Source organism: Epinephelus moara, chromosome 14 (genome assembly GCF_006386435.1).
Source record: "Epinephelus moara isolate mb chromosome 14, YSFRI_EMoa_1.0, whole genome shotgun sequence".
Lineage (NCBI taxonomy): Eukaryota > Metazoa > Chordata > Actinopteri > Perciformes > Serranidae > Epinephelus > Epinephelus moara.
Genome location: NC_065519.1, coordinates 25263154 through 25286106, shown reverse-complemented (window position 1 = coordinate 25286106; position 22953 = coordinate 25263154). Strand labels below are relative to the sequence as shown.

Sequence of the window (22953 nt, the reverse complement as noted above, 5' to 3'; positions counted from 1 at the left end):
TCTTAGCTGTCCCTGTCAGCTGATGCTTTCTAGACATCGTGATTTCCCAAAACTGAATAAATACCACACATAGCAACACAAAACTGCTTTGCTAGCTCAACCATGTTGTAACTAAGATATCCGCTGGAAAAAATATTTTTTTCACGGACCGTTTATTGAGTTATTACAGACACCGCTAACAGCTAACGGTTAGCCCTGCTAATCTATGATAACCATGTTGTTATTTACAAAACCGTTCTGGTCCGTTCTGAGTACCTACTCTGAGGCAGGGACTTGTTTAGCCCCTGTAAAAGTTCCGAAACTCTGTCCTTCGGGGGTGGTTCCTGCGGTGGAGACACGCACCAATGGCCCCGGCCCCGTAAAATGACCCCGAAGTTCCTGTGGTGGAAACGGGCCTAAAGCAATCAAACAAATTTACCATTGAATTGCACCAGAACAAATTGTAAAGTGTTTTCAGTATAGAGGTTCTTAGTTTATACCTGTCCCTTTAAACTTCAGTTAAGTTTGACAGTCCATTATGAGCAGAGGTGACTAGATTTTAAGGACAAATGGGATTTATAAGCACATTTTAGCACGGAAGTGTTTATAATAGTGCAGGATTACCTCTCCTCTTGATATGCTGCTAATACAGTAGAAAATGAGACTGGATTACAGGCGCCTATGTACTTGAAGCCCTCCTCCTGTATGAATGATGTAGGTGGCTGATATCTCATTGAACATCCCCTAGAGACAAGCCATTATAGTTAATTTCTACTTTTTATTCCTGGTCTTTTCTCTCTTTTCAAGAGGTACCTTTATATATGCCCCTCTCTTTAATTAACAGGGACACTTATCTGATCGGTCTCGTTCAGTCCCAGAGAGAAGTAAAATAACTCTGAGAGACGGAGGAGCTGGAGATAACCACCGAGTGCAAATGTAAAAGAATCTCAACACTATCATGAGGGAAAAATGGAGTGGGGAGGAAAAAAGAGGAAGGCTGTCTGTTTTAGGAAAGTCATTTTGGACAATAATGAGCCTGTCACTCAGAGACAAGGACAAAGAGGCATTGATAGCACCTGCTGAGCCACCTCCGCATCTCCGTCTTTGTTGTGGTTCCCTGGGCTAGTGGAAATACTGCATGTTTGTGCCTTGTGAACACCAATAATGGGATTCAGTGTCACAGCAAAGCTTCAAAAAATTGTTGCATCATAAGAAGAAATTAAAACCTTATTCTTTGTTTTGATTTCTTTGTGAGTGATTCACAGTGTTTCCCAAGGACAAAAGGTAAACTGTTGGCTTGTGGAAGCAAAATGTTAGCAGCTAAGATCCAGCTTACGATGGATGACATTTTTAGTGAACTCCTCACAGAGCAGGTTGTAGTGTAAGCATGTAGTATTGATTATCATGACCACCCCAGGCTTGTGAGCAGTGCAATAATTGGCTGTTGTATGTGCTGTTACAACTTCCTGGCATAGCGAAGCTGCTGATGGTGCAGAGAAGCTTCTAAAATTGGCCCGTTGACGTGACCACCCCAGATTGACTGATAACATTGCCAACCTTTCTCCTCGTCTCAGTCAAGCAATATTTTATCTCTGCGCCGTTCGGGCCCATCGGACTGTCAGCATATCACATTTTCCTTTACACACCATTTAACCCACCTTTGACTGTTTGTAGTTCGAATCGGAGATACAAAAATGAACCTTCGCCACACACATCCACACCGGGACCGTCATTTAGTGCTCCACTGCTCAGATCACGGTGCAGAAGAAAGGTCCTAGATAAATATGTGAGCAGCTCCTTTTGATTCAAATGGCGTGAGAAATGGGTGTCTTTTGCTACTCTGTAATTGTGGGTCGCAGCACGGCTCAGTGCGTTTCCTCTGAGCGCCACCTTGTTTATCTGCTTTGAGCTGCTGTGATATTAACATCTTTCCCTCTCCCCCCTCTCTCCCTTCTCTGTCTCTGTGTTGTTTCCTGGAAGGTGCTGCCAGGCATACTGAAGAAGCATTGCTGTATCTTACCAGACAGGAACACAGGTAAGGACCAAACAGATGTCCCCTCTCCAGTAAACACACCAGTCACACACAGAGCAGAGGCAGAAGGAGAGAGACAGTCAGTGGGAGTAATGAGTGGGTGGTGATGCCGGGGGGATGGATGCTCAGTGGGTGGGTTACATTTGTCTGTCTACCTGTTTATGTGTGCATACACATTACATCTGTGGGCTCATATCTCGTCTGCTGGCTATATGCACTCCCACTGACTGATAAATGTTCACATATGTAGTGACAACAACAAACTGATCCCTTTATCATTGCGATAGTTACTATAGAGTTGTTTTATTGCTGCCACACAGTGTTACCGTTAGCAAAATTGACAAAGGATCAAAGATCGCATGGGGTTCTCTGTATGGCCTGATTTTTTCCACTCACATGTCAGAGGGCGGGGGACATTTTTGGTTGCAGTTGCCGCAAACTTTTGATGATGACAGGCTTCTTCACATCATTGCAGGTGTGAAGAGGTTGCTGATGAAATTGAAGAGCAGGGAGATATACTCAGGTACCTGGCCGCAGTCCTCACAATAATCTACTACTCTCTGTGCGTTTAATTGGGCAACCTGACCTCTCAGCTGCAATGAGACTGCATGCACATGGGTTCCCACGCCATCCATCCCACTAACAAACCCTCACTAATGCTGCTGCAACGCGTGTCAGCCACGCAGCGGCTCGCTCATTTGTCAGACTCATGGCCATTTTGTCATCTTAGTAATAATAACTGCCTTCTGCGGTGAACTTGCTCCTCTGTTTTGTCCTTTGTTCTGCAAACAGCGCAAGGCTGATGTCTACCTTTTGAATGCTGTGTTTTCTTAGACGCATGATTAGAAAGCTAACTGCACACCCTTCCCAGGTGTGAGACACATGCTGAAGAATAAGAGCAAGGGCGCAGCAACCTTGGCGATAAAGAGAGACTTGGAAACTTGAAACTCAGAGCTCTAACTGATAACTGTGAGGCATCTCACAGCGTGAAATTAATGTTTGATGGGGCATATAAGGCGAGATCATATGCACTTAAGCAGATAAGGGACCTGGCAAACCGGTAAATCAGCAGTTTTACTGTTATTTTGAGCATAAAAGTTCTGTAAGCCAGACCTGGGCCAAATTTTAATCCAATCCACTCTATTCATTGCTCTATTTAAAGGGTGCCAGATGGGTGGGGCTTGCAGTTATGGAACAATCCTCTTCTTGTGCCACGCAAGTGAAATCAATTACAGGAAAGCATGTGAAGAGATTCACGAGTTGTAGCTCAAATTTTTTGTGGAATATTTTATAAGACTTAACTTTCTCAGCAGGACAAGCTGCTGTGTTTACTTGAGGTGGCTGGCAATCGCTGCATGAATATGGAGGACCCATGGGTGCACCTCTCGACTGGTCTCAGAACAAGGTGTTCTGACAGAGTGGACACTTATTAAAATAACCTTATAATAACCTTATGAATATGGATGTGTGAAACTCTGAAACTTTTCCAGGAGTATTTTAGCAGATGTCTGTCATAGAGAGCTAGTTGTTGTTGTAGTTTACGGTGTGTGTGTGTGTGTGTGTGTGTGTGTGTGTGTGTGTGTGTGTGTGTGTGTGTGTGTGTGTGTGTGTGTGTATGTGTGTGTGTTTGTATATATATATACATTAGTGTATAGGCTACATAGTATGAATTTTAATGTTGACTTGACAGCAACATCAGCTTGACTGCACTCGCTTACAAATTCCATTTCTTTTTTACAAAACGTTGCTCCTCCCTGAAAATGTCCTTATTCTGATAGATTGCGCTGTCAAGAAGACACAGTACATGGCACTTCTCTTGAATACTCAGCAGTGGCGCATCAACAAACCTCAAACTACTTCCGCCAAAGTTCGCAGATCATCATTCAGCCACCGGTTCCATCTCAAATACAAGTCAGAGCTTTTGCTGAGCAACTTCGACACGGCACACTCACACACACAATGGCACAGTTGTGAACAACCTCAGTGCCCCCAGTAGTTTCAGTATTTATAACGTCTACCTTGGCATCTTGTTTCCGTGGCAACACAGCTTGCGGTGTCAGTGGATGCAAAGACTGCATTGTGTCCATTTCCAATAAGCATCGCTTCCCTCTACTGATTTGATGATGTAGAGATGCTGCATTTGCATATGCTAAACAGAAGGCATAAATTAACACTGGCGTCGGATGAGGATGCTCATTAGTGAGAACAGTAGTGTTGAGTCAGGCCTGGGTCTGCCTAAGGAAAGACATGAGTGGAAAATTTAGTGTAGGGCTGGAGGAGGGAGGGGGTAGAGTGAGGGGGATGGAATATCTAAAAAATGACAAAGAGCAAGAAAGATTAAAAGAGACTTTGAAAGTAATGGCCATGAAAAGATTGGTATCTCCTGCTGGTGAATATGATTAAGTAGCTGCATTGTGTGCATGTGTGTGTCCATGAACTGTGTGCATGTGCTCCGCTCTACTGTACTCCATCGAGTGAGGGGCGCCCTCTCCTGGTCAGTTTCCACAGCTCTTACAAATCCACCTCCTCCTCAGAAACACTTCCTTCAGCTGCTCGCCGCCTCTGTTCCTCAGATTTAAAATCATAGTGCATAGAAACTGCAGGGATGAGGCTTATCGTAATCTTACACTCTCTCTCTGTTATCAGTGTGTCCCTCTGCTCCTAATGTACTCCATAAAGCGGAACCCTTTGTGCTGATGAGCGCTCAGCATTTCTATGCCACAAAATCACAGACTATTCCTATTTATAGACATTAATTAACGTCTGAATATTTCACCATTCTGTTGCCATTTTTCATGTCCATGCTGAATTTCTGGCATGCTTTTATCATCTCCTCCATCCCCTGCTCAGAGCCACTCCCCTGCTCTAGCAACATGAAAAAATGTAACCAGTAATTTCCACTCATGTAATTCACTGGAAGCTAAAATCTGATGATCTTTCCAAGATTTATATGTAGCGATGCTCAACATGTTCACATCCACCAAATGAGCAGCAGGGTAGTTGTGTTACAGAGTGCAAGTAGATTTAAAGTTTAGATTTACAGTGTCTCACATTGCTTATGCCACACAATTACACCATGAATGCAAAGGTGCTGTAAAGAGATATGCTGACTGTTGCATTCTGGGAAGCCCTTCTATCATCCTTTGCAGCATCTGGACACTTCTGTTTTGCATTCATGGCCTTATATCCTCATCGATTTTTGTCTCCCTTGAGTCTTACAGCCCCCCTCTACACACACTTTCACACACACCCACACACACAAACATTACCCACTTCCTCCATTTACAGTCCCCATGTGTTTTATTCTGTGTCCAGGTAAGTGCACCTACTGTTTGTGTTGCATTTTTCACTGTAAATATTAACATTATTAGTAAATATAATTATGAAACGCTTGATTTTTAAATGGTGGAGCATGCAAAGTCCAACTGTTGTGCATGAGGTTTGCTACTGTTATGTGTGTGTGAAAAACACATCATGGTATTGATGCATGTTACTGTGCTGTGTAGGAAAGAAGTTGCTGAAATTCTTTTTGTGCTGTTTAAAAAAGTGAAAGTTCAGTGTTCATGCAAAGAGCGGAATTAAGACATGCAAATTTAACTAATGTCCAAGTTAAAGGTGCTTTTAAATTGGAAACGACAAACAGTAGCATTAACCTGTTTGTTAAAAACATGCTCATAATGACAGTTCAGGGGTGAGATAATCAAGAAGGAGAAGTTATCATCAGCCTGATTTGGGATTTTGTTGAAAAAACTTAGTTAGGACATAATGCAATATGCTTACAATGTACAAAACTAAAGGGATAGTTTGGATTTTTTTGAAGTGGGGTTGTATGAGGTCCTTATTTACAGTCAGTGTATTACCTATAGTATAGGTCAGTCAGCACACTCCCATCACCAAGGAAGCTAAGGTATGTACTGCTGTGGATGGGAGTTAGCTGCAAAATGGACACTGTACAGGACATTGGCCTGATCAACTAAACTATTGCTTGCCACCAGTCTGCTGCGAGCTAGTGTTGATAATAACATAACACGGAGACGTAGTTTAACACAGACAGCAAACTCTTTATTGTCTCCCACATTGTTAGTGGCAGTGCATTAGATTAACTTCTTCTGTTCTTACCTTTCACAAAAAAAGCCCTAGACATGTACACATCACTGCATACCAGAGGGAACTTTCACATATAATTGAGGTTGTAGTGATGAGTTGTTCAAAATATTATAATCCTTTTGCTTCAGATTTTGCTCTGACCTCCTCCTCGAGTTTGTAATCAACATAGTACCTCATTACCTCAATGAAATGTACAGAGGCAAATGTATATGTGACACAAAAAGGCAATGAATTCTTTTGGCCGGTATAAAAATACACTTGTAGATGAGAAAATCCACCAGCCCACTCGGCGAGTGAGTCAAAAAGTTAATTTTGGAAGCTGACTGAACACTATATTGACAGTATTTTTATGGCTTTACCTCGCCGTCGGACAACCCTTTCCTTTGGCACTACATATTCTCAACTGTCGAGCTTGGTTCTAGGTATCTCTCTCTTTCATGCAGTCTCCCTCTGCAAAAGTTCTTCTTTATACTCTGGTTCAAAAATGTATTGTCTTGTCTCCACAGTGAACTGCGTTTCATTTCCGCTGTCATGATTGCTTATTTTCTTGTACATGTTGTCTCTTCCATAAACCACTGTTTGACCCAAACAGCTGTTCTGCGACGTAAAAGCCTACTGTACACGGCACAGTTGTCCATATGCGCAGGAATACAGAGTTTTACAGATGGGAAAAAGTAATGCCATATGAAGGTAAAGCAGTCGAAATATTCCCAATATAGCTGCTTCTCCAAACTGGGGGCACGCTGACCAACACGTACTTAAGATAATACACTGACTATGGATAAGTACCCCATACGACCCTACTTCATGCATTCGAAAAACTATCCCTGTAAGGTTAACACTTCTCAGAATAAGAGTGTTAGCATCATATCATAGTAACATTTAAATATCGTAAATCTCATTTGCGAATAATACATTTGCTAAATATATTTAATTTATGTTGACAAACATATAATGAATTATTGTACGATGCAAACTGTCAAAATATTCAATCCTTAAAATGTAGCTTGTTAGCTTCAGTGCTAGTGCAGTAGTAGTTGGGTTACTGTCACTGAAACTGTCTTTAATTAACTAACTGCTGCTGCGTTTTTTGTGTCAACATAAAGTGGGAGGAGGGGTTTGTCTGAGGACATGTTGCCATGGAAACAAGTTGGCCAGGAGGACTCTGGGGACACGGAGGAGAAGTTAGTTAGAAAGCAAGAGAAGTTTCTGTGAGATCAAAATCATAACAAAATATTGACAAATTGTGCTTTAAAGTCCTGTTAAGAACCTCATATTATTTCCTGTGAGGGAACTTTTTAAACTTAATCCTGAGTGCACCCTGAAAACTGTCTGTGTCCGCTGTCTGAAAACTTTCTGTTGTGTCCTCATCCAGAGACAGCTGAAGTCCCTGGACTACATCAGTCTAATGGCTTTTCTCTTTACCTCACTTAGCCTCTGTCCAGAGTCACAGCACGTCCATCTTAATGCTTCACATGTCCTGCCCGAGCCTCCCCGTCCCGCTGTGAATCTGACTGACACGGGAGTGAATCAGCAGCTGCTCTATTAGCTTGAGTAATTAACGGGCGAGCTGTCGCCTTCCCTCTGTGTCCAGCCTGCTTTTGTGAATGCATACACACACACACTTTGTACATAGACACATATTTTTTATGAACACACACGTACTCAGTCAGTCACTGCACAAATGCATAATGTGTCCTCCAGCAGACTTGATATCAATCTGTAGCAAAGCGCGACAACCAGGGAGAGCCTGTCTCCTTCTGATAGCTCTCAGAGGCCTTGATGCCAACTCTGTATGCTCTTCATACCCGATCACCGAAAAAAAGAGACACCCAGAGAGAAAGGGAGAGGCTGTATTACAACAATACAAAGAACAAATAAGATGTATGGACTGCATGAGCAAAAGAGCAAGAAAGATGAGTGAATCTGCATGATGTCAGTGAAAAGAAGAGAGAAAGATGAGAGAATGAGTGAGAGCTGACAGTGTACAGTGAAGGAGAAAGAGTGACTGTGTGTGTGTGTGTGTGTGTGTGTTCGCGTATGTGTGCTGAAGGCCCTCAGGAGCTCTCCTCATGTCTGCTAAACTCTCGACAAATCCTGCACTATCTCTCCTCCTCAGCCTCCCCTACTTTCTACTGTTCGTCGGTACCCTTGACACCCCCACACTCCCCGCTCCCCCTCCTGCTCTCTCCTTCTCTGCACTCCCCCCAGCACAGCCAAGGCGTACCCACTGAACTGTTACAAGGGTTGGTAGCTCTGAAACATGGCCTCTTCCTCCAGGCCCCTGTCTCTGTGCAACTGCACTGCCGCGCCAACAAATTGATTGTAAACAAATATGACACAGAGGAATAATGGATTAGAGGTAAACTCAGCAATACTTTGTGAACAGCTCCCATGTGATATCAGAGATCTCTAAAACAGGACACGCTGGTCAAGGAACAGTTTAGCTGAATATTCATGATACAGGGCCTGTAGACATTCAGAGAACACTGAATGTAAGTTGAGATGAGTGATGGAACATGTCTAAGTGTCAGGGTGTCAGTCATGGATTGGCCACTTTTTATGTGTGTGTATTTGCACAGATTTGGTAGCCATGGTTGGGTTTGTTGAGGGGGAGGCCACATGCTAGATAGGACAAGGTGTTTGTTGCTGGTTATTGTTGGTTGACGTAGAGATTAAAGTTCCCAATTCAGATATAAGGCCTGATCAAGCAGCATACTGTCTGCTCTTTGCTTGGCTGAGGGTAGCATTAAAAGGCGGTTTAAAGGCGTGACACACTTGTAAAAAACCTAAATTGATAAGAGAGACTGTTTTTCCCTGAAGACAACAGAGGAGGCATTTTGGAATAATTTCTATACATTTATAACCTATGGTGACTGTAAGGAAATCTTAATTACTCTGTAGGTAAAGAGTGACATTGACTTCAAGACCCATAAGCCATCGGGTCAATGGCTGGCTATTGACTGGCTCAGTAACCTGAGAAGTGACATAGGACTTAGGAAGTAAGCACAGGTCCTTGTTGGCTATGGCAGGCTAAGGGGCGGGCATAGAATCTCCTGTTGGCTCAAGTGAGGTGTCAATGAAAAGGTCAGGAGTTTGCCACCATTTTAATAGAGAGCATTCGGTGTATTTACATGCATGGAAGAAGCCACGGACAATATGTGGCGAAATTCAGACGCTCGAAATGAATAGCACTTAGTGGATATCTATGGATGTAATAATGTGCTTGGACTTAATTTTTTGCTAGATTTAGATTGTCTGGACCTTTAGGAGTGTAAGACTGCATGAGCAGCGTTTTTGTTTGCGTAATATCAATCTTTGGATTAAAATAATGCCTCATAGATGACTGATAATTGTTTATTTGCTTTTTTTGTCTGACAGAAGCGTTAACTGAATCTGTCATGGTGGTTGTATCTTGAAATGGTCCACATTAGTCGATCTGCAAGGAGCGTAGCTTTCCAACGATATGTTGTATGAGTAAACCACTGAAACAACAGCAAATACAACAGTAGTTTACGTATAATAATCATTAAATAATACCTTATGAAAATCCAGGGCTGTTGATTTCTAAGATTGGGTAGAATGTGGCTGAAACTGTATTTTTTAGGCCAAGGCCAATTCCTATATTAGATACTCTTATGCATAAACACATATTTTTGCACTTGTTTCAAAGATATGTGATGGAGGCAGAATATTTCACAGTTTGTTAATAAACTTTTATACAGTAAAAATGCTTGACTTTAAAGGTCAATATGGGTGTAGTCTAAGATGTCTTGAACTCAAATATATCCGTCATTGTCAAGAGTTATGAGCAATGTGTTTTTATAGCACCTCAAGTTTCAGATTTGAAGTCATTTTAAGGTAGAAATTTGAGACTTTTACTTTTGAATATCTCTAAATTAATACATTAAAAATGCTTGTTTTTGTCTGTATGTAGTGCGAGATGTCCTCAGCTCAAATGTATTAGTCATTTTCAGGAATTATTATCTTTTTTTTTTTTCCAAGATGAGAAGAAGGCATCATGCACAGCACTTGCTTTGTCTCCTTTGTGCCGCAGGGAACCTGATCCCTGAAGATAAAATTTCAATGATAAGAGTGAATTCCCACACACACTTTTCACCTCTGCATTGATTGATTTAAAAAATGCCGAAGCTGCCATTGCATGGACCTTTCTCAAGAAATATTGAAACATAATACAGTAACACAGTGCTTAAATACAGCCCATAATTGCAGGATATGCACTATCATGACATTTTTTGCAAAATCAGAGGTATATTGTATAGATCCTTTGTTGAAGGGGTAGTTTGGTTCTTCTGAAGTGGGGCTATATGAGGCACTTATACATAGTAAGTGTATTACCAGTTTAAAGAAGAAGGCAGGAGTAGCACCACGGAGGCTAAGCAATGTGATGCTGTGAAGGGGTCAGCAAAAAAATCAATAACAGTTCAAGTCTATGCTGTATTGAGAATATTTTCATCGCTTTACCTTGCCATCAGACAGTGATTTCCGAAATGGAACTGAAGCCTGTATATTGCTCACTTTGAGGCCAGAAAAAAAGACATTGCTGAACACAGGAGCTGGTTCACCACTGCCTTGATCAGTTATTTTGTTTGTGTATTGTGTGACTTTGGTATTTTAAAGGGTTAGTTTGGATTCACCAAAGTCAACCAATGATACAGGCAAACTAATAGATTGAGGTAGCTGTAGAGCACCAACTCCCACGCTCAGCAATGGAGTCTGGTGACAGTGTCAACAGCATGGACGGGAAACTGAAGGCGTTAACGGCTTCCTTGTTGGTAAGGGCTGTCTGATGGAAAGGTAAAGCAGTAAAAATACACTTAATATAGTTTTTTTTTTTTTTAACTATTATGGATTTTTTAGGTGGGACTTTTTTTTGTATAGCTAAAACACCGGTACATTTTGCCGCTGCACCTGTCCACAGCTTAGCTTAGCCTCTGTATTGGCACTCCAGCTTGCTTCTCCAAACTGGAGGTGTGCTGACCTCAGTCTACCGTAGGTAATACACTGACTAGAGATAATTTTCCCGGAGAACCCTACTTCAAAAAAATCAGAACTTTAGTCCTATAACACCTTGTTTTAAAAATACATCATAGTCACACGTGTATCCTTCCACACACTTGCTTTTTATCACTCGCTCTCCCCATCAGCTATCTGGTTGACATTGTTCTAGCCTTGCAAGTCGGACTGCACCCTGCTGGACCAAATATGTATGTAATTTGCAAGCATGTTTATCTGCATTATATTCTATAAAAAAGTTTTTGTATCAGTGAATGATGAACAACATATTCACTGATACAAATATATATCAGTGATAGGTCACTATTGGCTGACCGATAAATTGGTCAGACTCTAATGTAAGGTGTCACTTGTCAGAGGACTTAGGAAATTTACAATAGCACAGCCTGATACCAACTGCAGGGCCGTAATGTAATTTAACATTAATCCTGGGCTTCCACAGGAATGCTCACTAAACTGTTGGCACATTCACCGTGTGTATTCATGACTTTGAATCTTAGAGAAAATCCCATCTCTATAGTATCTTCCAAAAGTGTTGTACTCAAGGTGTGTGTTTGTGAGTGTGCTGCACACTTACCTGCCCATGAACGTGTTTGTGAGTGTGCGCTTCATCTCTCTGTAGGGACTCCTGTCATTGAACTACACAGTGTCTGACTGGAGGACAGCTGGTCTCTGTGGACTGTCTGTCTCAGCTTGTCCCTGACATAATGAGCGAGCTGGGAGTACGCTTTGATTTAACGCTGAGTCACTCCATTCCAAGCTGCTCATTAATGGATGAATGACAGTGGCAGGAAGTGAAAGAAATGGGAGGTGGTTCCGTTTTTTGTTGCTATGTTGGCAAACCTTTAATTCTTTCTGTCTGCCTACTCTCTCCTCCTCTCCTTACTTCATCAGCATACGCACACATACACACACTTATGATGGTGCACTCACCAGCAGACAATCAGTTCACAGCCTACACGTCTCCACTAATGGCAGGCATACAGTAGATGGTATAATTTACTCTAATGCTGAGCACCCGATTTTGATTTAGTTTTAGCCCTTTGATGAGATTAGTTGTAGCCTGAGAGAAGAAGTTAAAACGTTGGGTAATGTAGTGATATTTCTTTAACATCTAGAGGAACATAGAGATTGTTGACCGTTGACATCAATCCCAAAACTTAGTAATTTCTTCTGATAGCAGCACAAAAGATAGCTGACTGAAACATCACATCCACATCAACATAAGCCAGTGTGCTGCCTGCATGCTTTTAAAGGTTGTCCCCTATTCTATGAATGTCTGTGGATTGCAGATGAATTTTTGTCCATAAATAATTTTATTTCCAAGAAGTCGCAGCACCAGATAACATTACTCAGAGACTTAGCGCTATTGAATGCAAGATGCTGCTTATTAACTGTAGAGCAACAGGTCAAGCGGCTAAATCAGCTCCTGAATAACAGATACTGTCACCGCTGTTTTGCTAATCAGGAGTGAGGCTACAGTGTGTGATTCCACAGATCTATGCAGGTTGTTGAACAAGACTTTTCATCCAAAAAGTGACCTAACACCCCCTGAAAATCATGTCTTTGCTGACCCCCAGTGGTCTAACTTTTCACCTTGCTGCAGTGAGGTACAGGCGTACTCCAGGACCCTGTGACATCAGTGTTTGGTGTTATTACTACCTCCAACTTGGGAAAGTTGCAATGGGACAGTCATTCAAGTCGGAATTCCAAAGTGAAAACCCGGGCAAGATCCACCAAGCCCGAGTTTGCTGACATAAAAACACCTCAGGTTTCAGCAATATGGTGGTGCACACAGTGAACCGTACACAGAATTAGCACATACATTTTTACTTTGTTGACTGTTTTATGTCCTGATTGTGTTCTGAAACATGCTGTAACGACTTTGTAGCTGGAATTTCCTTTCAGTTGGTTTGTACTTGAAAGAAGTCTTTGCAAGCATGCGTACCTCCGTCTCCGTCCACACAAAATGAATGCACACTACCACTGTATGCTGTTGGCTGTTGGTTGTGGTGGTTCACACACTGTTACACTCGGCACCCGTACATAACTTTAAGCTGTTGTACGTTATTTTAATGAGCAAAGTTGAGCAAGACAGTTGCCGTTTCTCTTCGCTAATGGGGCTGTGGTGATTGATGTAGCTTCTCTGTAGATGCTTGTGAAGTTCATAAACTTGCCTTACAAACATCAGTTTGCTGTGGGTGTCCATGTTTTCCAGAGCAGATGCACTTGGATGCATTCGGATTGGAAGTCGGTAATTCTGACTCGGAATTATTGACTTCCCGCTTGCAATGGATGGCAGCATGAAACAGGCTTGAAACTATGAACCACAGAGAGCAGTAAAACACTGCTGTTTAGCCTGGTGTTAAGTTACTTATTACATGATAATTAGTATTTTTTTGTCCATTTGTATGAGGAATGAGCATTTCCCTCCAGTATACAGAGGTTTGAGACATACACCTTTGGGTGCTTTATGTAGCATTTTTAGGTATAACTGTCAAATGCAAGCAGTGCTGAAATGATTAGTCAATCAGTTGGTCAATTGAAAGTGAAATAATATCATTTCAATCAGGAGAGACTCATTATGAGAGAAAAGAATATTTATTTACATGTGAGAAATGAAGTGGTGGGAATGGGATAGGGAGAGAATTGTGAATGGATAAAGCATAAAGAAGGTCTTCCTGATAGAACTCAGGCTGATCTTCACTTTGGCAATGATTTCAGCCATTTAGTTAAATATCATTTGCTGGTTACTGCATCTGAATTGTTATGGTTTCTTTGTTATTTGTTGTTTCATATTGTTAGAAATTGGTTTTTTTTTTGTTTTTTGACTGTTGGATCAGTCAGCATAAGAAATTAATTGTAATCTTGTTTCACAGAAAAAAATGTTTTGGTTTGCTAAGTTTGATTGAGGTGTAATTGTACCTCAGCAGATTTCAACCACTGTTTCCACGGTTAAAATGAACTGTCAAAACTTTTAATCTCAACTGAACACTTGAACTTATACATGGACAATATGGATAAACTACATCTATTGAAGAATATCTTGTGATGCAGTCACAGAACAGCCACTGAATGGACCTTGCAGTGAGACAGCTTGGTCGGCTACCATTTCCAAGGTCAAGAATGAACTTAATTCTTAATATAATTGTTTGTTGCAGCCTGACATGGTGGCTTGTAGGTCATGCCAGTGTTCGTGCATGAAATTACCAACCCATTTCCTGAAAGCCTTGCAGCCTTGTTGTAGCTAATAGGATGTTTGTACTTTTGGCCTGCTTTGCATTTTGGTCAAAATTCTCTTTCAGTGACAGTAATGTTTGCAAACCATGAGAAGCCCCTGGATGTTTTGCAGGAACACTGGTGTCCTTGTCTTGTTTTGTACCACTCCAGCAGACATAATTTGAAAACTGATGATCTGGCACACAACATTAAATGGTGTTTTTAGACAAAGGCTGCCAAACTGATGATGATCTTGTTTGGCTTTGGTCATAACTGTCTCAATTTATGATGTTTTATTGATGCTACAGTGATTTACATTACACCTTTTGTATTAAATTATATGTATGCATACACTGTACGTGCAAGATGAGGAGTGATAGACAGAGGCATACATTTTTTCCTTGTGGAAACAGAGGGGAAAACTGCAGCCTACCTGCATGTTAATACTAGTTGCCTCCATAGAGTAGCCAGAAAAAATTGGGGTTGCAAGGTGACAGAGAAGGTGATTGTAAAGGCTCATCTGAAATCTGTAGAGTGGTTGACCAGCGAGATTGTCCAAACAAAGTCGGGCCGTATTGGAGCTTGTGTGTGTGTGTGTGTGTGTGTGTGTGTCTGTGTGTCTGTGTGTGTGTCTGTGTGTCTGTGTGTGCATGCATCTGCTATTATGTGTGCGTGAAGGTGATAGTGAGAAGTAGCGAGCTGTCTGCTATGCTCTGATGCTCTCAAGTGTCAGACTTTGTGTTGAAACTCACCGCAGACTTTGTTTCACACTTTGTCCGTGTATGGTGTTATCCAAAACTGTTGTACGTGTCAGAAACAGTTTCTGTCAAAATGATGAAGTCGAAGTCTTTGCTTTTAAGGGAAAAAAATGACCTGTCATTGAGTCTTGGGTTTACTTCACACACACACACATGGGATTGCTGGGTTGATTTGCTCAACCTGTACATATGCAAGCACGTGTGTTATAGATAGCTTACTGTAGCTCATTATCAAGGTCTATTTAGCAGCAGATAAGGAGAGCAGAGGATGTATCACCTCTATCTTTTTCAAGTACACCCCTCTGTCCTATCATCATGCAGCTACGTTGTCTTGTTACTACACTTCTCTGTTTCATTATCACTACACAATTAACTAGTGGATTACAATTGTGACTGTATTAATTGTATTTTGGCCGACATTGTGGCATTTTGAAGCACTGAGTACGTAGACTAAAGTGCTTGCTCCCTATCTGTCGGTTAAACCTTTTCCTGCCATACACAGGCTTGCTGTGAAGGTGCATTTATTGTATGGATGGTAACTTTTGTGACATTTTTGTGGTAGAGACTTAAGGGAAGTTAATGTTAGAGATGCACCGATGGATTGTCTAGTGACTGGAATCGGCTAATCTTACGTTTGATCAACCATGACCCGTGACTGGCCGGATGCCCCGTATGATGGTTTACATCGCAGACGACGGGCACAGAGCAACCAGTTTCTCAAAGGTTGTAATTAATTCCCCAGCATGCTGCACCTGGTTTGAAGGCTACTTTATTAAGGTAACTAGCAGACTTGGGGAGCTCAAAAGTGTAGCAGAGCAATGCTAATGCTAACCATTTCATATAAGTGGAAGTTGCTAAAACACTCCAGCCCCATTTCCACCAAACACTTTTGGTATAGTATCTTTGGAACCAATAGTAACCCTTCAGACATGGTACCAAGACCCTAGCGTTTCCACCGCAAACAGTACTCTTACATGTGGGCAGGGTCGTTGTCACTCACTGCTCTGTCCAACACTCACTGTATTTCCTCATAGATGGAACGTCGGCACCTCGTTTATCATCCACAGAACGAGGTTGCCGCTATTGACCAATCAACGGACTGCAGTGTTTCTAGCTCCACCTTTTAGTACCTGTGTGCTAGGTACCCCAACAGAGGGGTGCCCAAAAATAGCTTTACCTTCTTAGTCTGGGAGGTTTAACTCAATAAAAACATTATCGTAGGCAGTCTACCATAATCTGTTAGTTAGCCGATTAGTCAAGATAACAAGCAGACAACTGGGTTAGTTGATAATAAGGTAAAAAATTTCACGCAGATAAGTCAGTGCTAACCATTTCATTCAAATCAATGGAAAATGCTAAAATGATTAGCATCATATTCTGAGAGGTATAGCTAAATAAAAACACAGAATTGGGTGGTCTGACCTAGTTTACTAGTAAGTCGAGTTAGCTTTCTTATAAGGGTCGATTTGATAGATTTGACACATTTTTCCATGGCTGCAAAATGTTTTAACAAGGAGGTTTTACTTGAGTTGAAAAGGAGTTGTCAATCTAGTGTGATCTGATCACGCCCCCCACAATCCTGAGGAATGGTTTGAACAGCCAGATGAGCTGTTTCTTTTAGTTAAGAACCTTTATTTGCACTTATCTTTGGTATCATATGTTTTTTTTATGATTTCAACCCAAGCTTTTAAAGAAAAGCTCCAAATATGTTTGTTTACAGTTCTTAGTAAGAAAGAAAATCTGAATCAGCCAAAATCAGAATCGGCCAATAAAACTTCAATTGATGCATCCCTTGTTAATATCATAAATCAGAGCTTTACTGTTTCTCCTCCTCCCCTTCCCTCTGGTTTCCCTGTTGCCCATCTAGTTGTTGTACCCAATGTTCTGAACATGTCTCCCACTGCAGCGATTACACTAAAGTGACATCATTCATATCAGTCCTCATTATTAGTGCAGCAGCTATGCTGAATAGATGGCACCCATTTGGCAGCGTGGAGCTCCACGACACCTGACAAGGAAGGTCTAACTGAGCTCCATCTGTTTGTCTGAACTCGATGAAGTCGAACAGTTGTAAGTCTTTCTCTCTTTTACGTACAGCACTTTTTTATTTGTCTTGTCTCTTCACATTTATCACTGTGTTTCTCCCTTTGCTGACACACACATACACGCACTCAGATGTGTCATCAGCAGGTAAGAATAAGTAAATGAAAAACTGACAGGACAATCTCAAAAGAAACATTTGTCTTACTGTTTACACTGTCAGATGTTCAGGTCCTCAGGAGGAGGTGATAACTCACACTATCACTTCTTACTGAGCAAAACCTTTTCTCTACCTGTCAGCAGGCATTGTTGTCTTTTTAGTATTCACACAATTTTTTATTTTTTTATTTTTTGTGCTATTGCTGTGACAGATAACAGTAACCATGTCTGGTAACAAGATCAGTTTGTTTTCAGAGGAAGTGACATTATCTGTGGAGGGGCCGTAGCCGGCGGGCCAGCGACTGGCTGTCTGGAGAAGCTAGCTGGGATTTGATTAGCCAGGATCACAGCCACAACAAATACAAGGCAGAGTCAAATACCAGCAGCCTGCTTTGTTATGACCCATTCTGTGTTGTCTAAAGACGAGAATAATGTAGGGTTGTGAAGAACAAATATTTTCATTATCATATCAACCTCAACCAAGCGGACCAAACCAACCTCGATTGATCTGTAGGTTATCTATAAAATGTCAGAAAATAACAAACAAAAAAAAGTCCAAAGATATTCAGTGTGCAATGATACAAAACAGAGAAAGAACAATAAATCTTCACATTAAACAAGTAAAGGCTTGAAAAATTACAATTAATAGATTTTCAAAAAGTTGCCTATTTCTGTTGATCAACTATTCAATTAATTAACTAATCTTTCCAGCTCCAGAAAAATATAATGTTATGGTGTAGATCTATGTTTAAATTCAGAAACCAGTAGATTATAGGAAATGTGATCAAGAGGCACTTTTTTACATAAATATATAAATACTCTGGTCATAATTGATGTATACACCGATCAGCCAAAACATTAAAATCAGTGGCTGGTGAAACGAGTAACATTGATCTTCTTGTCCCAGTGCAATGTTATTCTGGAAGAACTCTGGTCCTGGCATGTGGATGCCACCTGACACACTCCAGCCACCCAAACACTGTCACAGACCAAGTACACTTCCTCATGGCAATGGCGCTCTCCAATGGCAGTGGCTCCCCCAGCAGGACAATGCGCCATGCCACACTATAAAAACTGTCCAGGAATGGTCCGAGGAACGTGACAAGGAACTCAAGTCGATGACCTGGCCGCCAGATTCCCCAGATCCCAATAAGACTGAGCATTCGTTGGACATGCTGGAACCACAGAGGTACCTCTGATCCATGGTGGGGCCTCCTTGGATTGGATTTAGTTCTGACCTTTTGAGGCATGTTTGGGGTGTCTTGGGGTGACTGGCACCTGGGCATTGGCAGCAGATACTTTGAGTCCTGTGGGTCGTGAAGTGGGGTAATGGCACGTCCCATGGATGCTTGATTAGATTGGGGTCTGGGGAATCTGGAGGCCAGGCTGACACCTTAAGCTCTTTGTCACGTTCTTCAGGCTACTCCTGAGCAATTTTTGCAGAGTTGCATCATACATTGTCTTTCTGGGGGGCCAATGCCATTGGAGAGCGCCATTGCCATGAGGAAGTGTACTTGGTCTTCAACGGTGTTTAGGTGGGTGGAGTGCTTCATGTGGCATCCACATGAATGCCAGGACCTGAGATTTCCTATCAGAACATTGCACTGTTATGACATGATCGATGTTATTCAATTCTTCTATAAGTTGTTTTAATATTGTGGCTGATGGGTATACATTAAGCAAAGTTAATGTAATCAATAATTACTTTTTATCATTCAAGTCCTCATCGGTAATGTCAATAACTTGTTAATAAATGGATTTTGGTAGGAGTAAGTGGTCAACCCCTCAAGTTGTTTGCTTATCAGTGGCTTATAAATGGTCTATAAACCTTAAGTACATAAAATCATCAATAAGTTCATTTGCAAATTAAACCTTTTATTAAGGGTGCCTTATTAAAAAGAGGTAACCAAAAACATATTTATAGTATTATTTTTTTTTTTTAAGAAATTCAAATTCTACAATATTAGGGGTGTTCCTTTTATTTATAAATGCATATCAAGAGGGTGAGAAGTATCGCTAACACCCTCAACTCATCATCAAACTAATCAAAATGCTTTATATTGTCTTACGAGAAGTGAATGCAAACTCACATGGACACACTCATGTTTAAAATATTAGGACTAGATGAGGTTTGCTTTGTTTATCTCTCCACTCACTGCAGCCATATCAGCAAGTAAAACTCAAGTGCGTTTCCTTTCAGAACGTTTGTTTTGAAGAGAGCATTTGTTGATGTACTCTCTTGATTGATCAGTGTGTCTAGCTGCTGTGGTTTGTGTGGGGTCTTTAGGGAGCAGAGGTGACTGTTTGTGGATGTCCGTATCGGATGCATGTTTGGTGTCACTGCTTCAGTTTAGTATTGTAATCAGGCTCAATCCTGTGGGTAAGACTTGTTTATTTTCAGACAGGCAGATAGATGCACCGCGTTGCTTTATTCACAGGGTAAACACACTGCAGTGTTTGTCACTGATGCCTATCAAGAACATTGTTATCACACTGGATTAAAAGAAAGAACTTTCTGTTGTTTGACTCCTATCTGTCATTGACCTTTCAGACTGGCCCAGACCATATTCTGCCCTTTATGCTGCCATCTGTACTCGCCACTCTCCGCTGCTTCTTTTGTCTTCCTGCTCCCTCTGACCATACGGACTTCTTTGGGTTTGTGCGTCAAGGCACTCTTCTCCACCAGGCAGCCGAACCCACACGCTCTTACAACTCTCACGTCCAGCCAAACACCATTTGTTGAATATAATTGAATGTTTTGCCTAGAGGGGCCGACAGATCAGGGCCATTCCTCCACTGCTCATCCTTCAAAATAGTAATCACAAAACCAGCATGGAAATCGTCCCTCACACTGTTTATTAACATCCCTTTGGCTAATGGTGATGGTTCACGAATAAGAAACATGCATGGGCAGATACTTTGCCGCCCTCTGCCTTTCAAGGACACAGAAAGTGAGACATCAGCTGTGGCTCTCTTTGAAGTTATGAATGACTCAGGTTTTTATTGTGCTGAGTATATTTCAAAGAATTTCTCACATTTCTCTTGATGTGTCATCAGTTAGTTCTTTTTGTCAGGGGGAATCGTTATTTCTGGAGTCACTTGCCCCTTCTGCTTTCTCTCTTTTCTCTTTAAACATTGCCGCATTGAAATTGGCATTTTTGCCTCTTTTGTGAAATCTTCTGCAAATCCGTTTATCAAGGTTGCAGGTGGAGTGGGTTGTCAGTTGCTTTGTTTGTTTGAGGAGATTAGAAATGAAATGATGAATTAAAATCTTAAAAAATGACAAAAGGCTGGCTTCCGGTGATGAACATAAACCAGCAGAGACAAGTGTGAAGTGTTTGTGATTGTGGGACATGTTTTTCCTTTTGTAGTATTTTTATTATAAAAATGATGCTGATAAATCAATTAATTCCCTAATTATTTCAGCCCTAGAATGAAGAAAAGTAGGGAGTAACTGTCTGTCCGATTGCACCTTTTACAGTCTATCTATGACCTCCAACTGGGCAGAAGATAAAAGACGACCAGTGTCAACCCCATTCCACAGCTCATCAGGATGATTCACTGCTCAGGGTTAAAGTTTAGTGAGTGTTACGGAAATTTAAGAGGGGAGCAAGGAGAGCAATGAAAGAATTGAAGGATTAAAATAGGCCGAACTCCATGCAATAATAATCTTATGGCAAACTGTCATTTAATAATTAAACCCAGTCATCAATTCTTTAATATATAAAGACGCAGAAGTCGTGTGTTTTCTGTTTTTGATCTTTTCGAGACACTGACTTAAAAGCTTGGACATGCTTATTCAGTCGTGGAAAATGTTTAAAAGAGCTTTGGTTTTATGACAAGCAGCGGCATTATTCTGTGAAGCTAAGAAAGCAGTGCTGACACTCTCCATTGATGTTCTGTAATCTCGCTTGAACGCAGGAGATTAGAGAACTGAATTTGACTTGAAGAGGTAGAAGTAATCAAAAGTCCTGAAGACAATGAAATGAGAATCATAATATTAGCACGGTGAGAGTCAAGCAACCGTTTAAAGGGTCAAATTGGATTTTTAAAGGAGCAGATTGGCATTTTAGGTAATACTCTTATTTAGGTAGTTAACTATTAAATGAATGAGCACAGAGACTTTCAGGAGTCGTGTCTTCACCGTGAAGTTGCCAGGCAACAAGAAGAGACTCCAGGAGGTCATTGTACATATCCAAGAAATAAGTCAGGTTTCATTCAAGTGTAGTGCAACATTTAACTGAATTTCCAGAAAATCTGTAAAAGAAAATGCAAATTTATGCACTTTCCCATCTACTACTGTTATGGCACTATTGTAAGTTGGTTCATAGAGATAAGCAGTGGATGGCACTTATTGTCAAGTCAAATGCCATCACCACTACAGAAGAAGAGGGCACAATGGAGGAAAACCATGAATGTATAATAACAGAGAGCACACTGGGCAATGGAAATAGAAAGTTTTGAACAGCTACTATTACATCTATGTGCTCCTCCAAGAGTTCACAACTAAGAGAACTTGCAGTGGCCTATGCCAGTGGTTCCCAACTGGTGGGTCATGGTCCAAAAGTGGGTTGCAGGTTCATCCTTAATGGACTGCAAGTGACACGCAAACATGTCATGTTTGTACAAAACACACATTATTTTTAAGTATATTGAATTTCCATCACAGAGCTTTTATTTAAAAGTGCGGTTTCCTGTTGTAGAGTGAGTGACTTACAGACTGCCACTTGACAGAGACAGCAAAGCAGCTGGACGACATGGCCAAACGCAAGTATGACGCTGAATATATTAAACTGTGTGGACCTTGAACTAACAACTAAGGAGAAGTCTGGACCCACTAAATCTGTATCCATTGCACTCAGTCACATTTCACTTTTAATGATACACCAACATTTCCACCTACCCTAAGCTTAAAACTTACTTGCAAAATTTCAAGATTTTCTTCTTCAGATTTTTGCTTCTTCGTTTTTTTAAAGGGAAATTTCGGTTTATTTCAACCCGTCTCCTATCGTCCTAAATTTGTTTCAAGTGACTAGTGACATAGAAATAATAGTTAGCATGTTAGCCGTTAGCCTACATACAGCCGTAGCGTCAGACCTGTTAAAAGTTAATTGAACGGGCATCCTTTCAAGTGCAAAGTTAGTCCACTAAACAAGCTTTTTCTCCACAAAGACCGCCTCGTATCATTAGGATAAATGTCAGAGAACATATAGAAAACGACATGTAAACGTGTTGTCTTACCTTACCGGTGTGGTGCCATGTTTGTTGTTTACCATTTAGCTAAGGCTGCAACCGGTCCCATTCCTTGCAACAGAGGTATTCCTCTTCTGTCGGCACTGGGGTACAGCAACTCTGCAAAATCAAATTCCTCCTCCACAAAGTCGAAGTCTGGCAAAAAGTCAGCCATTATTCTATAAATCTTTCATAAAATAAATGAATGAACTTTTCAGGCTACTGTCCGGTTCTGCCTTGCAGCTGCTGCGGCTTGTTCTCGCAAGATTTCAGGCACGGTATGAGATCGCTGCTTGTTCTCGCGATATTTTGGCCGCACTTTGGGAAGCAGAGCTAAACGGTAAACACACGGTAAGGTAAGACAACAACTCTGAAGACCACCTAAATGTG

General features: G+C 41.2%; 1 protein-coding gene across 1 annotated transcript in view; it reads left to right on the top strand.

Annotated features, from left to right (window-relative positions):
• Positions 1 to 22953, top strand: part of dlgap2a (discs, large (Drosophila) homolog-associated protein 2a) — a 209739-nt gene that overhangs the window by 13913 nt on the left and 172873 nt on the right. The window contains exon 2 of the mRNA XM_050061182.1: positions 1960 to 2014. Coding sequence (XP_049917139.1) covers positions 1960 to 2014 — 55 coding nt within the window. The remainder of the gene's footprint in view (positions 1 to 1959; positions 2015 to 22953) is intronic.